Genomic DNA, 17,203 nt, shown 5'->3' with positions numbered 1-17,203 from the left:
AGAGAGAGGGAGTCACAGACTCTGAAACAGGCTCCAGGCTCTGAGCTGGCAGTCAGCACAGAGCCCGACGCGGGGCTTGAACCCACGAACCGCGAGATCATGACCTAAGCGAAAGTCGGACGCTTAACCGACTAAGCCACCCAGGTGCCCCTAGAGGAATAGATTTTAAAGGCTATCTACCAGCTTCTATGGCATCCACCATCTCAGATGTATTTTTTTTTTTAATTTTTAATGTTTATTTAATTTTGACAGAGACAGAGTGTGAGCAGGGGAGGGTCAGAGAGAGAGGGAGACACAGAATCTGCAACAGCCTCCAGGCTCTGAGCTGGCTGTCAGCACAGAGCCCAATGCGGGGCTCGAACCCACAAACCGTGAGATCATGACCTGAGCCTAAATCGGACGCTTAACCGACTGAGCCACCCAGGAGCCCCTCAGATATATTTTTTTGCATACCAACCCTGAATCTCGACTACCTAGAAAAGTAATTCTCAGACTTTAATATGTATCAGGAACCACCTGGAGAGCATGTAAAAACAGAGATGTCTGGAGTTCCCTAGCATGGCTTCTGGTTCTGTAGGTCTAGGATCTGAGAATTTGCATCTTTAGTAAGTTCCCAGGTGATCCTGATGCTGCTGGCTCAAAGATCACACTTTTTTTAGAAAGATTTTATTTATAAGTAATCTCTACACCCAATGTGGGGCTTGAACTCACAACCCCTAGATCAAGAGTCGCGTGCTCTACCGACTAAACCAGCTAGACGCCCCCAGGACCACACTTCGAGAACCACTGAACTTGAGACTAAAGCCCATGCCCCTTAACCTGCTATTCACAGCCAACCCTGGTCTCAACCTACTTTCCAGCTTCATTTCTTATCATTTCCTTCCCCCTCCACACACCCAGGGCTCCAGTCACAGTGCAGTTCTCACCTCTCTCTAAGCAGGCCAGCTGTTCACACCTTTGTGCCTTGCTGTTTCTTTTGTCTGCAATGTCTTCTGCCTGGCAACTTCCTTTCCACATTCTCTCTGATCCTTTCCTGACCCTCCGATCTGTTGTTAAGTCATTCTGTGCCCTGGGTCCCTGCAGACTTTACATTCTTCTGTTATTGTTCTCTACAGAGCTCTCAGCCATGGCAACAGGGTTGCTGAGTGAGGAAGCAAGAGTATGAATGAAGAAAGGGGGGTAAGCAGATGGAGTGAATGAACAAAGGAGGTGAGTGAAAAAAAGAAATGGTAAGTTACTACATGAACGAGTGAGCTCTGGTTCATTTGTGTTTGGTTCTCTCCATTAAGTCCTGAGCTCCGGGGCAGGAAGGGAATTTACTCCCTGACCACGTTGCTACAAAGTCCCAGCTCTCATTTACTTCTTAGCACAACTTAATTGGGACCCAAGCAGCCATCAAGTCAATCCCCCAGGGTGTTCAGGAGCTGGCTGGCTGGGGACTCACACTGGGTCATTTCCTGACAGCAGGGCTTAACCTCCATTCAGTCCTCCCTATCTCAGGCACGCTGGTATTTCCAAGTGAGTTATAAGACATTTGGGACCCTGGTGGGGCGCCTGGGTGGCTTAGTCGGTTAAGCGTCCGACTTTCGCTTAGGTCATGACCTCGCGGTTCGTGGGTTCGAGCCCCGCGTCGGGCTCTGTGCTGACTGCCAGCTCAGAGCCTGGAGCCTGTTTCAGAGTCTGTGACTCCCTCTCTCTCTGACCCTCCCCTGCTCACGCTCTCTCTCTCTCTCTCTCTCTCTTCTAGAAATAAATAAAAAACATTAAAAAAAAAAAAAAGACATTGGGGACCCTGGAGAAACAATGATGGTGGATGCCTTTCAGGGCCAAGACACAAAAGGCTTTTTCACCAGGCTAGTGGTAAGGTGTCAGGGTTGTTTCAAATTAAAATAGTGGGTTTGAGGTGCTCGAACTACTCTCTCCCTATGGGGAACCCAGCTTCTTCCATCCCCCATAAAGGAAGTCCCCTTTGGCTGCAGCAGACAGGGATGTGCCATAAGAAGGGACTCCCTGGCCCACTGTGGTCGTCCACTCAGCGATGGTGCTGAGCAGTTCCTGCATCACAGCTGGATAGTCTCAGAAGGCATCGCATCTCTTTGAGCTTTAGTGTCCTCCTCTGCGGGGGAGGGGGAAACATTTCCACTCACCTCGTAGGTGTGTGGTGAGCATCAAAACATGCCAGTAGAGGGCCCAGCGCAGTACCAGGCAGACAGTAGGGGTGCAACAGAGAATAGTGTTCTCGCAACTGACCCTTCAAAGTCTTTTCCCTGATGAACCAGGCCCAGTCAGAATTCTGGGATCTTCCTTCTATTTATTTATTTCTTATTTTTTTTTTAATGTTTTATTTATTTCTGAGAGAGAGAGAGAAAGAGAGAGAGAGAGAGAGAGAGCTTGAGCAGGGGAGGGTCAGAGAGAGAGGGAGACACAGAATCCGAAACAGGCTCCAGGCTCTGAGCTGTCAGCACAGAGCCTAACGCAGGGCTCGAACCCACAAACTGTGAGATCATGACCTGAGCCGAAGTTGGATACTTAACCAGCTGAGCCACCCAGGCGCCCCTCTTCCTCCTATGTGTAACGGCTGCCTTTCTCTCTCACAATTTACCTAATTTGGGGATCTCAACTGTCATCCTACCTACTCCATAAAATGGTCTCTGTGCCTGGAACTCTCTACAATGATGTTACCTTCCCTGGGGTCTGACTTAATGAACATGGAAGCCAATGGGTTCATCCAAAGCAGGGGATCTGCAGGCAGAGCTGCCACGTGGGGCTGCACAGGTTGTGCGGTGTGCAAACTGAGGAGTACCATTCATACCGGCTGTAAGGAAGTAAGGCCCCAGTGAGTTCTATTATGAAGAGGGTCTGTCTGCAAGTCAAATGGTCTTGAGTTTGAATCCTGCCTCAACTCAGCAATTCTCAATTGCTGATACTAAGCAGGGTGTGTAATCAGCTAGGCTCAGTTTCCCCATTTGTGAATGGGATGTTATTAATACCTACCACATGGGGTAGCTGAGATATGTAACTTAGCAGGTTTAGAACAGTGCCTGGTACAGAGCTAATATTTACTGAGCACTTAATTTTCTCATTAACTCACTAATCGAATTCATTGATGAAATTAAGTGGAGGTGTCTTTTCTGAGAAGGCTCTACGCAATCTGTGAACCACGAGTCACTGAAAAACTGCAGTAGCTTGGCTCTGCAGCTAGTGGGAGGCAGGGTCTCATGCCGTCCTCTCTCAGAACGCCACTCCAGCCTTTCTTTTTGCCAAAGTCTACTTCCATTAGGCCCATTTTTAGTTGACACATCATGAAACACCAAAGCGAACTAGCTTAAGCTTAAGGAAGCATTCGTGTGCTGATGTAACCGGAAGGTCCAATGGAGAATCTAGGGCTCCAGCTACATCGTTAAAACTTCATCTCCTTCTCCATTTCCTGGCTCTGCCTGAGTTCGCTTTATTCTCAGGCAGGTTCTTCCATGTGGCAAGAAAGTGGGTCACCAGGTGGTCTGTTTACATTCTAAGGCTTTTGATCCAAAAGAAGAGAAATCCTCTGAGCATCAGTAGAGTAAGTTTATGGAAGGCCTCTGATGGGCCCAGCTCAAGTTGTACGTTCATTCTTTGGGTCAGTTATCATGGCTAAATAGGGTGCTGTGACTGGCCAAGTTGGGGTCATGTGTCCATCCTAGTTTGACAGTCCCACAAGAGCCGCATGGAAGGGGACGCAGCAGTTCTAACAGAAGTGCTGAGCATGCAAGACTGTGGACTGTCCTTGCCATCCTTCTGTATGGCCCAGTTCACAGGTCACTTCCTCAGGGAGCTGTCCCCTCCCTTGTCCTGTGTAGACCTCAACCTTCCCACAGTAAATTGTAAATTATTTTCCGACTCCCTGACTAGTCTGGGAACAACTGGACACAGGGATGAGAGCACATTTATTCATCTCTATCACCGAGGCCTACTTTCCTGCCCGGGCTGTGGAAGGGACATTATTGGTGGCCTAGCCAGCATCCACTTCCCCATTCCAATTCAGATCTTTGTGGAGTTCCCCCTATTTCCCCCATGGCCTTGGGCTTGGTGGGGAGGCAGGCTCCAGTTTCACTAGTTAAAACCCATTAGAGTGATCCCTTGGCAGAGTGATTGGTTCAGGAATCGTCACGTGAGCCTTTGGGCCAGTGAGACGTAAGGGTCTTTGGGAAAGGCTTCTTGCTCTTTCCAGTGGGCCAGGGAGGCCAGTGGCTCCTTCCTGCCCGGTCTTGTGCTGGATGTTGACAGCTACCGGCTGCACAGCTGGAAGAAAATTCATTGTAGGCAAAAACAGACATCATGGAAGGCAGTACAGAGATAACCTGGACCCTTCATGGCCCTGTTGAGTGGCAGGGTTGGTCAACCCTGGAGGCCACCCTGCCCCAGGGCCACCAAGCCCCAAAGCAACACATTTCCTCGTTGTGAATCCACCTGGAGCTGAGGGTATTGTTACTTGCAGCCACGAGTACTCTTGAGAGTTCTTCCTGAATGAATGGCATGGGTCAGGGGCCGAAGGCTGAGAGCCGCCAAGCATGCCTTCCTTGGCCACCCACACCAGTTTTTGTTTGTTTGTTTTTTCCCTTTCACACCAGCTCTATTCTACCCTGCAATAAGAGACACTCAAAGATTTGGGATACTTTAAAAACAAACAAACAAACACAGCAGTCACTTTACTTTTAGGTCTGTACTTTACAAAACCACAAGGGAGAAGTCCTTGAGGGAGAAAGGGGAGGGGGCGGGGGATAGTAAAGAGGGGGAAGCAGAGTGGGCCACAGGCCAACCCAGCAGGGCCCCCCATGTCCTGGCTGTACAGAGCTAGGCCGAAAGACCTCAGGGGAGGGCCACAGTCCTCGACAGACTGTCACCATTTTGACATTTAACAGGCAGTCACAGGCCTAGGGTTCGGGCAGCCCAAAGAAGGAAGCAGGCTTCCTACCCCTCCTTCCCCCAGGCAAGGGGAAGGGAGCCGAAGGCAGGGGTGAGGGCTACCCATCCAGGAGCTTTAGGATGCTCTCACGCTCCTTCAGAGTCTTCCAGGCCTGGTCCTTCTCCTTCTTGGTGGGGGTCCGCTTCTTCTGCCGAGCAGCCATGATCTTCCGGAAGGCGTCCATGACCTCGTTGTCTGCCATGCGGACCCGCTGCCTCAGCTCCTGCCGGCTTACTTCTTCCTTTGCCAGCCTGTAGGGACCAGCCAACCAAGGTGTCATGGCAAGCCCACCTCCACAGTGAAGTCCCACTCCCTCTTCCAGACTGAACCCACCTACCACCACAGGCTGGCACTCCTATGGGCGGTTTCATACCAAAAAGCAAAGTCGCTGAACCGCACTTCTATGATACTGTGTGCTACTTACTACCTCAAGCCCTTCAAATATGTCAGCAGAGTTAATCCTCATAACAACCTTATGAGGTAGTCACTATTATCCCAATATTACCAGTGATGAAACAGAAGTCAAGGAGGATAAAAAAACACCCCAAATCCTACAGCTAGTGAGTAAGAGATCTGAATTAAGGCAGGCTGGCTCCACACAATCTTCTTTAAAAGGCATTCTAGTGTTAGCAGAAGACCTGCTGACTTCCGTATCCAAATTCCAGAGCAACCTAAGGATCTAGGCAGCCTGAGGTCTCCACAAGTGGGTGAGAAGCCAAACCAAACCTGTAAATGAAATCTGACCTATTTATCCCACTGCTGGTGGAGCTGGAAGGTGGCTTAGAGATGTGATCTAGCCCAACCTGTTCATTTTCCAGAAGGGGAAGGTGCTGCTCGGGGCAGGAGATACCTTGCTTAAGGCCCCGCACCTGGTCCATAGCAGGGCTGAGGACTGTACTCCAGCCTTCTGACAACTCAAGCTAGTTCCTTCATTGTCCACTACCTTTTTTAGAAGTTTATTTATTTATTTTGAGAGCGAGAGAGCAAGCATGTGCCCATGAGTGGAGGGGAGGGGGGTAGGGGGGAGAGAGAGAAGGGGAGCTGGGGGGAGAGAGAGAAAGAGAGAAAGAGAGAGAGAGAGAGAGAGAGAGAGACAGAGACAGAGACAGAGACAGAGAGAGACAGAGAGAATCCTAAGCAGCTTCCACGCTGAGCTGGACATGGGGCTCAATCTCATGACCATGAGATCATGACCTGAGCCGAAATCAAGAGTTGGACACTTGACCAACTGAGCCACCCTGGCGCCCCAGTGTCCACCACTTCTACATCTGTACATCCTTGCTTCTCCTTCTCATTCAATCTCTCTCTCTCTTCCACCCCACACAGTATCTCTTTCACTTGTTATTTTTCCTCCTCTTGCCCTTGCATGAAAGGGAACTAGAAAGAGGCTTTGCATTCAGCCTTGGGCTCAAGTTGCAGCTTGGCTATTTACTGGCTGTGTGACCTTCAGCAGAGCATTCACTTCACTGGCCCTTTACTTCCTCATCTAGTAAAGAGGTGAAATACCACGTACCCCACCCCGGACTGTAGTCCAGATTAAACAGGAGGGTGTATATAAAGTCCCTGGTACACAGTAGGCACTCAGTACGCCCTTATCCTCAAGCACTCCCTTCGCAGTGTGTCAGCAAGCAGCTCCTTCTCCTTTTAATGGTGCACCTCTTTACCAATTACCCACTTGTAGACCACAAGCCCTTTGCAGTCCCTCTTCCTAGCCGCCAGTACAACGTGGAAGAGACAGGTCGTGCTGGCCAAATGAGTGGGCCCTGCCCTGCTGCAGCTCTGTGAAGTGAAGACATACACCTGCCAGGAGGTATGAAGAGCCAATCATAATCATGGATGTCCAACAAAATGTTAGCAGTTGATAAATCTAGGCAGAGGATATACTGGTGTTCAGATACTCTGTGTTTATGAAATTTTTTGAAAAAGAAAATAAGCACAAGAAGATTAAAAAAATAAACCACATGACAATGTGAATACAGGTAATACCACTGAAGTGTACGCTTTAAAATGGTACAGAGAATCAATTTTATGTGTTTCTTTCACCACAATTATAAGCAGGCAAATAAATAAGTCACAGTTGTCTGAGCCCCAGAGTCTGTAGTAGCTGGCAACATTTTTTCCAAGGTTCTCCAGGTGACTGAGACCCTGCCAGGGAAGCCTGCTGTAGAGCCCCCAGAAGGTGACTGGCAGCGGCCAAAGCCTTCTCAGCCACCCCCAGGCCCGCGCACCCCGTAACACTCACCTCAGCAGGTCGTGCTTCTTGGTGCGGTTGTGGGCACTGAGCGCCTTCAGCTCGGCCTGTCGTTTGCGCAGCTCTGCGAGGACCTCGTCTTCCGAGTCCTCTGCGGGGCGGTCCTCGGACTCTAGCAGGCCCTGGGCGATCAGCTCCTCCTTGATGCGGCTCTCCAGGGACTTGGTATGTGGTACACTGTGGGGAAGGCAGCCTGCAGCTCAAGGGCCAGCTTAGAGGGGGGACCCGAGAGGTAGGCAAGGCTAGTGACACATTCCTTTCTCTTTGGGCACTCCCTCTCTGTCTAGGCATACAAATATGGAGAAAATGTTAAGAACCTGAACCCTGAAACTTCTAGAAAACCTAGGAATAAAGCTCCTTAATATGGGTCTTGGCAATGACTTTTTGGCTGTGACGCACAGCTTTGTTGCATAGGCAACAAAATAAAAAACAAACAAGTGGACTACATCAAACTAAAAGTTACTTCCGCACAGCAAAAGAAATCATCAACAAAGTGAAAAGACAACAGGAAAAGATATTTGTAAACTATATATTTGATGAGTTAATATCAAAAATACATAAAGGACTCCTAGAACTCAAAAGCAATAAACCACCCAATTAAAAAATGGGCAAAGATCCTGAATAGGCATTTCTCCAGAGATGATACACAAAAGACCAAGAGATACATGAAAAGATGCTTAACATCCCTAGTTAAGATATCTTAAAAAAAAAAAAAAAGAAGATATCTGTGTCCCCCACGTTCACTGCAGCATTATTCACAATAGTCAAGATATGGAAGCAACTAACTATCCATCAGTGGATGAAGGCATAAAGAGGTTATGGTATGTATATATACACACACCCCACACACACATATACACCCACACACTACACACATACAACAGATTGTTACTCAGCCTTATAAAAACAAGGAAGTCCTGCCATTTGTGACAACATGGATAGATTTTGAATGCATTATGCTAAGTGAAGTCAGACAGAGAAAGACAAATACTATATGATCTCACTTATATGTAGAATCTAAAAAAAGTTCATAGAAAAACAGATCAGACTTTTCATTACCAGAGGAGAAGGGTGGGGAGAGGGGAATTGGAAGAAGGTGGTAAAAAAGGAACAAACTTCTAGTTATAAATAAATACTAGGATGTAACATGACTGAAGCTCAAAACTGTTGTATGTTATATACAAAGTTGTTAAGACTGTAAATCCTGGGGCGCCTGGGTGGCTCAGTCAGTTAGGTATCCAATCCTTGGTTTCGATGGTTCGTGAGTTTGAGCCCCGCATCAGGCTCTGTGCTGACAGTGTGGAGCCTGATTGAGATTCTCATTCTCTCTCCCCCTCCAAGCCCCCTCTGGCCCTTCCCTGCTCCCAATGTCTCTCTCTCAAAATAAATTAAGAAAAAAAAAAGAGTGGAAATCCTAAGAGTTCTAATCACAGAATAATCTTTTTCTTTTTTCTTTTTATTATGTCTGTGAGAAGATGGATGTTAGCTGAACATATTGTGGTGATCATTTCACAATACATGTAAATCAGACCATGTACATGTTTTGTACACGTACCTTAAATTTATACAGGGATGTATGTCAATTTTTTCTCAATATTTTGGAAAAAAATATAAAGAGATACATCTGGTCTTGTTCCAAACATAGGCCAACACATACCCATTGTATAAAAATCTAGAGGGGCGTGTGGGTGGCTCAGCTGGTTAAGCGTCTGACTTCGGCTCAGGTCATGATCGCGCGGTTCGTGGGTTCAAGCCCCACGTCTGACTCTGTGCTGACAGCGAGCTCAGAGCCTGGAGCCTGTTTCAGAGTCAGTGTCTCCCTCTTTCTCTGACCCTCCCCTGCTCACACTGTCTCTCTCTCTCTCTCAGAAATAAACATTAAAAAAAAGTTTTTTTAAAAATCTAGAAAAATGTATGATGCTAACAAATCAGAGATAACCACTATTATCTTATTTATGTCACTATTATATACATTACTGTTATTTTGCTGGTATTAACGTTACACATACAAAAATGTGTTTTATTAGGGGCGCCTGGGTGGCTCAGAGAGTTAAGCGTCGGCCTCTTGGTTTCACTCAGGTCACGATCTTGCGGTTAGTAAGCACGAGCCTCGCATCAGGTTCCGTGCTTTCAGTATGGAGCCTGCTTCAGATTCTCTCTCTCCCCCTTTCTCTCTGGCTCTCCCCTGCTTATACTCTCTCCCTCTCTCTCTCAAAATAAATAAATAAATAAATAAATAAATAAAATTTTTAAAATATATATTGTTATAATATTTATATACTACCTATATCCCAGATTTTGTTTCATGTCATTTTCAATCTCTTATTACATATTATTCTAGTTCTTTCTCCTACGTACACACACTTAAATATATGCTGAGTAAACACAGGATCAAACTGTATTGTGCTACAGCTTTTTCTTCACTTAGCACTCTATAATAGTTTACATCTTTTCATGTCAATTAACGGTTTCTCAAATATGATTAATAATTACAAGTCATTTCATCATATGAGTTACATCAGTTCAGCCAACTAATCCCTTTCACTTGGACATTTAGGTTGTCTGTGGTATGAACAGGGCTGTGACGAACAACCCTGTACTTCAGTCTGTGCGCGCAGAAATGCTGGGCCAGCATGCACACTTGAAACTTCCATTGCGCCTCATCAGAATACCCTCCACCTCTCTCTTACTGAAGACCTTCCCATGTTAGGATGAAAGACGACGACAGAAGCAAGGGCCAGACAGTAGGAATATGGACAGGACTGTCACTCACCTGAAGGGCTTGTTCTGATTGCGGGGAGAGGTGCTTGCCCCGTCGGCCCCTGATTCTTTCCCAGACATGTCAGGAATAGGAGAGTCCTCCATAGGGGAAATAATATTTTCCTAGAACAGCACAGAAGTGGGATGGAAAAACAAAAAAGAAATGGGATGGCGAGAGTAAGAGCTGTAGTGTTTCCATTTTCTTACTCCTCCCTGACCTATAGTCAGAGTCTTCAGTCTTCACAGATCAGGAAGATTCTTTCATTGTTCCCATTGCTCTGGGAAGCCTTTCCAAACTGACTCCAGAAAGCTTTCATCATCTTAGAAGTGCCTCTTTTGGACTGATACCAAAAGAAGAGAGCACAGAAGAGCAATGCTAGAACACTCAACAACAGCAAAGAGAAGAAAGAGCTGAGGTTTGTTAAGTGTCTGCAACGCACGCTAAGCGTGGTGTGGCAGAGGCCGCTGGCTGTCCAGCTGCACTATGTTTCCCGGCCTTCCCTGTGGTCAGATGTGGCCATGTGACAAATTCTCTCCAGTGGAAAGTGATCACAAGAGATAAGAGCCACAGCCTGTCACGCCCATAAAAAACCTTCCTTCACACATTCTTCCTTGCTCTTTTTCTGTGGGCCTGGAGTAGCAGTCACACCCAGAATGGCCTTGTGCAGAGTGCACGGTTAGGGTGGCAAAACCAGCACAGATGGGGTCCTTGTGTGATGGCGTGGGGCTGAGATCTCTCCCCTCCCCCACTTCAGCCACGTGGCCCAGGCTGTCACACGAGAGAGAACAACACTGTTGTGTCTGCGCCAGGGAGAAAACTAAGGCTCAGTGAGGTGAAGGGATGTGCCTAAAACCAGACAGCGGGCATACAGAAAGGGACTCTGTACCTGGGGTTTAAGTCCTGCTTCTATTTATTAGCTGGATGACTTCAAGCAAACAGTTCCCTTTTCGGAGCCTCAATCTTCTGGTACGTAACATGGAGCAACCACTGCCCTTGCCTCCAACAGGAGGGTGTGTGGAAAGCCCCCTGTGCAGGGCTCCGCCCTTAGCCAACACTCAGCAAAAGTAAACTGTGGTAGAGTGGCTACTCCTGGGGCAGGTTAGAGGCTGGGGCGGGGGGCACGTGAGAGGCTTTAGGGTACTGGCAGAGCTCTGTTTTCATTAGGCTGCATCTACAGGTGTGCTCACGTGTGGAAATTTATCAATCTAATACATTTAAGATCTATGTACTTTTATAAACACGTGATACACTTCAACAGAAAAATAAAACATTAAAACCCAAAGCGTGCACAATTCCTGCTTGGAGTTAGGGTGCTCACCTCCACCAGGGCCTGTAGGAGGCGCTGCGTCAGGGCACCAAAGGGGCACCCGTCTTCAGGCTGCTCATGCTGGGCCTCAGACTTCTTCAGCAGGGCGTCCACATCTGAAGCAGACAGAGAGGCGGTAGACAAGGGGGGGGGGGGGTGCTGAGTTCTTCCGGGAAGCCAAGGCCTGGCCTGGCGTGGGCAGGGAGGCGAGGGGCCTACCTTTAGTGTCCAGTTCGGTCAGTGGCCCCATGAGGCCTTTCTTCTTGTCCGCCACGGCTGCTGCCCGGGCTCCGTCCTTCTGTTCCTCCAGCAGGTCCTCCTGCGCCCAGCGCTGGGAGTAGTGCTTCCCCAGGGGTGGGATCTGGGGTGGGGGCGGGAGAGGCCATCAGACCCAAAAGGGGTAAACACTGGCAAGCCGTGCCTGGGGTTGGCAGGGGCTCTCTGTGCACTCGGGGCACTGCCAAACAGCTCATCGTCTGTTCCTTCACTTATCTGTCTCCAAGTACTGACCCCAGGGCCGAGGCCTGTGCTTCGCGTAGGTGGGGAGAAACAAGGAGACAAAAATCTCTATGCTCACAGTCTGGCAAGGGAGACAGGTACAGAACGAGCCACACAGGAGTCACACACAGGAGCCAGTATGGAACAATTTCCAAGACATAGGTGCAAAATGGTATGTGTACACGGACCATCTGTCTCTTTTTTTTTTTTAAATGTCTTTTACTTATTTCTGAGAGAGAGAAAGAGAGAGACAGTGCAAGCAGGGGAGGGTCAGAGAGAGAGAGGGAGACACAGAATCCGAAACCGGCTCCAGGCTCCGAGCTAGCTGTCAGCACAGAGCCCGATGCGGGGCTCGAACCCACAAACTGTGAGATCAGGACCTGAGCCGAAGTCGGACGCTTAACCGACTGAGCCACCCAGGTGCCCCTACATGGACTATCTCAAGTCAGAGCTGTTGTTCCTAGAAAGAACTAGGAGCCTTAGGGTCGGGAGAGGAAATCATGTTTTGTATTCCTTGGATTCGCTACTGCCTATATGGACTACCTTTTCAAAAAAAAAGGTTTTTTTCGAGGAAGTTTTTTAAAAATTCAAAGAACTGGAGTGCTAGAGGTAGGTCAAGGTGTTGTGGCACATAAAAGAGCAATTTTCTGCAAGCAATCTGCAAAGGCATTTTGGTGGAGCTAAGAGGAGATCGGTGCTTTGAAGGACGAGTCAGTTTGCCAAGGGAAAAAGGAGGAACATGTGCGAAGGCCCAGAGACCAGCAAGGATCCCGTGTGGGCCTAGAGGGAGGCTAAAGTGCTTGTGGGGCTGGTAAATGCAGCAGTGAGGAGGGGGAATGGCTGAGGAAACTGGAGAGGGGCAGTGGGGCTGTGTCACCAAGGACCAAACTACTTGGAATCGATCTTGTGCGAAACAGGAGCCAGAAGACGCCTGGGAACAGGCCTATGTCACATCTGATCACAACAGCTGGGCTATGGAAGAGTTCTCCCAAACACCCATCTGTATTTTCTACATTTCCTTTAATGGAGCTCGTTTTATTTACATCATAAGAAACCTAACTTTTACATATTAAAGAAAGAAAAAAAGTCACTCTGGAGGCAGGGAGTGTTAAGACACCATTTGGACGGAAGCTGATGAACGCTTCAAGACACCATTTGGACGGAAGCTGATGAACGCTTCAATCAAAGCGGGGGGGGGGGGGGGGGGGGGGGGGGGGGGGGGGGGGGCGCCTGAGGGGCTCAGTTGGTTAAGCATTCGACTTCAGCTCAGGTCATGATTTCACGTTTTCTGGGTTCAAGCCGCGCTTGGGGCTCTGTGCTGACAGTTCTGAGCCTGGAGCCTGCTTCAGATTCTGTGTCTCCCTCTCTCTCTACTCCTCCCCTGCTCGCATTCTGTCTCTCTCTCAAAAATACATACATATTTTTTAAAAATTAAAAAAAAAAAAAAAAGCAAGGGGATGGAGATGTTGGTACAAAGGACAGCCTCAATGAAGCAGATCCTGTAGGATGTATGTGGCGATCATTTGGATGGGGTAGAGCGGAAACAATGCAAGAAAGTTAAGAATTAGAGCCAGGGTGTCTGGGTGGGTTAATGCGGCAGATAGGATGCTGGGCAGGCTGGGGGAAGGAAGATGATACATGACTTTGGAATCTTTGACTCTGAGGCACCCCTGAGCCCTCTAGCTCAGCTAAGGCCCAGGGTTTCTACCTTGTAATGTTCAGCCTCATCTTCTGGCGGTTTTAGTAGTTCTTCTAGCGTGCGTACCTCCTCACTGGTAATATCAGCACAGTAGGGCTCCACTGAGGCCCAGAACCTGCAGGGAGAAGCAGATCCTGAATGGGAACCTCCTGTCCCACCAGCCTCAGTCCCAGACCCCGCCACAGCCTCTACGAGCTGAATCCAAAGGCCCCTCTATAGTCTCTGGCCCGGAACCTGTTGGGCGCATCGTTCTTGGGGATCCGTGGCACGTCAATTGGGTCATCAGTGAATTCATATTCCTGGATCTTGGGCTGAAGGTTTTTGGATTTGGGCCGCCCGGGGCCAGGGCCCGGCCCATGTCCCGCCTTCCCTTCCAGTTTCTGCTTCTTCGGCTTCCCATGTTTGGGGGGAGCTCCGAGCTCGTGGTCTCGACCCAGCTTCAGGAATCGGCGATCACCTTTCTTATCCTGCCAGTCCGTGAGGATCTGAAATTTACAGACACTGTCACTCAGTGTCACTCAGGGGGAGAAGGGAAATCAGAGGACAATTCTTCCTCCTAGGGAAGAATTAGGACCTAGAACTTGAGAAGATTCCAAGGTCTTTTTATTTACCCATCTCCTGTTTAGTAAACTCCTACCCATCCTTCAAAATTCAGCCCCTTTTCTGTGCCAGCCTCACAGAACTTTATTCATACACTTCTCACCACTCCATTCATTTGTCTGTACTGATTCACCTCTGTATCACCCAAGCCACTCACAGGGCTTATAGGTCAAATGATCATGCCCCAGAGCACGTTAGCACTGGAAACTACCGGTGGGAACTTTCGGGGGAATTTGCAAACAAGCCTCCCAGCAAACCTTCACTTCAAATTTCACCACAACTGGGAAGCCTTCTTGGCATCAGTTACCCAGCTTCTTAAAAGCCATAATGCAACTGATTATGCTGCAGCCCTGCTCGCTTCAGTGCTTCACTGCGCTTCCAGGGACCGTGAGTTAACTCTTCAGCCTCTGAGCTCCAAATAAAAAGGCCCCTTTGTCCTCTCTGAGTCTCTGTACTTTGTACCTCCACTGCAGGCCCAGTTGTGTTGTTTGATCAACCCGGAAGGAACAGCATACCTTGTCTTTTCAACTAGGCTGTAAGCTACTGGAGCCCAGGAAACTCATCTTAACTATCTCTGTTCCCCAGGATCTGGCATAGCATAGCATCTGGCACACGGGGCTCAGGGGATATTTACATTGTCAACAGAAATAATCAGAGTAGTACCAAATAACATTTGAAATACTTAGTGTCAGACACTGAATGCGGTTTTGCAAAAAATCTCTCTTTCAATCCTCAGAAAAGCTCTGAGGTAGCTCCTATTATTCAGCCCAGTTTGCAGATTTGGAACCGATGCTCAGAGATAGGAGGCAACTGTCCCAAAATCACACAGTTAGGAAACCGCAACACTAGCGAGTGCTTAGGCCAGGAGTTAGGCCAGGCCTCCTCAATCCCTAGTACTTCTAATTGTAACCAGCATCACCTGGTATTTGTCTGACCTCCCTCTCCCTTTAATTGGCAAATTCCCTGAAGACCAGCAGTGTCATAAAAATTACCTCTCTCTAATGACTGGTGCCCAAAACATAACGGGGGTCGGGGGTCAGTAAACTAGAAGTCTTGAAAGTTATGAGGATCGTGCATTCTTGTGTATTCTTACATGTCACACGAGCCCAGTTTAGGTCTCTCCTTACCCCTCGAAGCTCCTGTCCCCCCCCAAGGCCTCAGCAGGCGGGGCTGATTCAATGACCCATCCCATAACTTGTCACAGTCCATCCCTGGTGATATCCTCTCTGTAGGGTATCACCTGGGTTTCAGCCTCGAGAACCCGTAGGCGCCGGCTGGCAGAGGAAAGGAGGGTCTCAAGCTCCAGCTGCAGAGTGTCCAGCTCCTCAATGCCGATGCCATCATCCTCAGAGCGGGCTAGCACTGCCGTGTAGCGTGGACAAACCTTCAGGTGGTCCACAGACTTGAAGTCATGGAACTGCAAAGGGCAGTCCTTCAGTTCACTCATGGCCCAGGATACAGGACCCTGTGGAACTGGAGAGAAGAGAGCCATGGATAGAAGATAAAATGGGACGAGAAAAGTCTAAGAGCTCCCTCCTTCTAGGGACAGTCTCAAGGGAAAGCCAGGCTTCAGTACCCTACTGACAAGGTTGACGGCACAGCTCCTACTCACAGCTCTTACCGTGCATTAAGCTAAGGGCAGACGTTTTACTGGTTTCTCAAAAACTCTCACCCAACCCCATGAGCAGGGACAATGGTGATCTACGCTTTACAGATAAGGAAACTCAGACTCTAAGGATTTTAACTGCCCAAGTTTACCAAGATGCAACCTGAAGCCAGGTAGTTTTGAGTCTGTGTCACTAATTACCGTGATATACTATGCCCTGTCTTCCTGATGCTCTTCTGTTCTCCTCCCGGGTTCTGCTAAGCCCCTGAGCTCCAAACATCCCATTCTCACAACGTTAATGTTCTCTGTGCCTCCCAGCCTCTCTGTCTCACTCCTTCCCATCTTTATCCCTTCTCTTTGCCCCTGACAGTGGTTAAGAAGGTGGGCTAGTAAGGAGCTAGCCTAGGTGGCTCAGTTCCTTAAGCTTCTGACTTCAGCTCAGGTCGTGATCTGAGGGTTTGTGGGTTTGAGCCCCAGGGCAGGCTCTGTGCTGACAGCTTGGAGCCTGGAGCCCGTTTCCGAGTCTGTGTCTCTCTTTTTGCCCCTCCCCTTCTCGTGCTCTGTCTCTCTCTCAAAAGTAAACGTTAAAAAAAAAATCAGAAAAAAAAAATGTGGGCTGGTAAGCCAGACATACCTGGGTTCAAGCCCAGCTTTTTACCACCATCTCATTTTCATTTAAGTAGCTCTGAATATGTTATTTAACCTTCCCGAGTTTCGGTTTTCCCATCTACAAAATGGGGACAAAAGAAATCTGAATGCTTCCCCATAAGAAGTCTGAATCTATAAAGTGGGGATCACAATAGTACCTACCTCCCCGGGATGTTCTGTGGATTAAGAGAGGATGCTCGTCAAGAGCCCAGCTCAGTGCCTGGCACAGAAGTGCGCCTGTTTAATGTCTGGCCCCTCCCGTGGGTCGCCCCAGTGACTCGCCTTCAGGGTCCCCGTCCTCCAGGGACCCCCTAACGCGGCCCCTGCCCCCTCTACCTCCTCACTGCAGCCTCCTGCAGGCTCCTACGGCCCCCAGGCCGCGGGAGGGGTTGGGGAGTTCCGGTTGGTGGGAGCAACCGCCCCGGAACTGGCTAGGGGCGGGCCCCCTGCAGAGGACGCGCGGGTGGGAGACGCGAGGGAGAGCCCAGTGTGGCTTGCGGGGAAGGGTTTGCAGGCCGTGAGCGAGCCCACTGCAGGTGGGATGGGGGGGTTACGCCTCGGGCCTACTGTGGGGAACAGCCCGAGGCTGGGGGGCGGGGCTCGGCGGCCGCGATCCCAGCCCGGCAGTCAGTTCCGCCGGGCCCCTGGGGCCGCAGGTAGGAGGGGCCCAGAGAAAAGATAGGGGCGCGGAACCGGAAGGAACGAAGAGCTCCTCTGCCTCGCCTTGTCCTAATATGGTGCCCAACCTGAGGCCGGGCTGCACCATTGCCTGACTATGGGGAAAGACAGTAGCACAGACGACAAGAAGGCCAAAGTCACAAGCGAGAGCGGCATGCATAGTGGGGTAGGCTGGCGTATGGACCTGAAGCTTCAGGAGTCTAAAAATACCGAG

General features: G+C 49.1%; 2 protein-coding genes across 4 annotated transcripts in view; both read right to left on the bottom strand.

Annotated features, from left to right (window-relative positions):
• The window catches only part of CAMK1 (calcium/calmodulin dependent protein kinase I), a 21,602-nt gene extending 20,532 nt beyond the window's left edge, over nt 1-1,070 (bottom strand). The window contains exon 1 of the mRNA XM_039231325.1: nt 927-1,070. Coding sequence (XP_039087256.1) covers nt 927-1,017 — 91 coding nt within the window. The 5' untranslated portion in view covers nt 1,018-1,070. The remainder of the gene's footprint in view (nt 1-926) is intronic.
• Nucleotides 1,071-4,649: 3,579 nt separating this feature from the next.
• Nucleotides 4,650-17,037, bottom strand: TADA3 (transcriptional adaptor 3). Of its 3 annotated transcripts, XM_039231353.1 has the most exons (10): nt 16,648-17,037; nt 16,474-16,487; nt 15,298-15,530; nt 13,692-13,942; nt 13,467-13,572; nt 11,480-11,621; nt 11,273-11,376; nt 9,967-10,076; nt 7,185-7,370; nt 4,650-5,193 (listed from the first exon to the last, which is right to left on the bottom strand). In XM_039231353.1, the coding sequence occupies exons 3-10, from the start codon at nt 15,502-15,504 to the stop codon at nt 5,001-5,003; spliced, it is 1,299 nt and encodes a 432-aa protein (XP_039087284.1). In that variant the 5' UTR covers nt 15,505-15,530; nt 16,474-16,487; nt 16,648-17,037; the 3' UTR covers nt 4,650-5,000. The 3 variants fall into 3 exon arrangements, with proteins under 3 accessions (XP_039087284.1, XP_039087281.1, XP_039087282.1); XM_039231350.1 differs by having other exon boundaries at nt 16,474-17,037; XM_039231351.1 differs by lacking the exon at nt 16,474-16,487.
• Nucleotides 17,038-17,203: the final 166 nt, after the last annotated feature.

Source organism: Hyaena hyaena, unplaced genomic scaffold (assembly GCF_003009895.1).
Source record: "Hyaena hyaena isolate Hyena2069 unplaced genomic scaffold, ASM300989v1 scaffold_56, whole genome shotgun sequence".
Taxonomy (NCBI): domain Eukaryota; kingdom Metazoa; phylum Chordata; class Mammalia; order Carnivora; family Hyaenidae; genus Hyaena; species Hyaena hyaena.
The sequence above is the reverse complement of the archived record's forward strand: the minus strand, read 5'-3'. Positions and strand labels throughout refer to the sequence as shown.

Coding starts and splice junctions, on each gene's coding strand:
- TADA3 (XM_039231350.1), bottom strand. CDS start 15,504: ATGAGTGAACTGAAGGACTGCCCTTTGCAGTTCCATGACTTCAAGTCT. Junction 10,077..11,272: donor TCCTACAGGCCCTGGTGGAG/GTGAGCACCCTA, acceptor GTGCTGTTCTAG/GAAAATATTATTTCCCCTAT. Junction 5,194..7,184: donor AAGAAGCACGACCTGCTGAG/GTGAGTGTTACG, acceptor TGGTCCCTACAG/GCTGGCAAAGGAAGAAGTAA.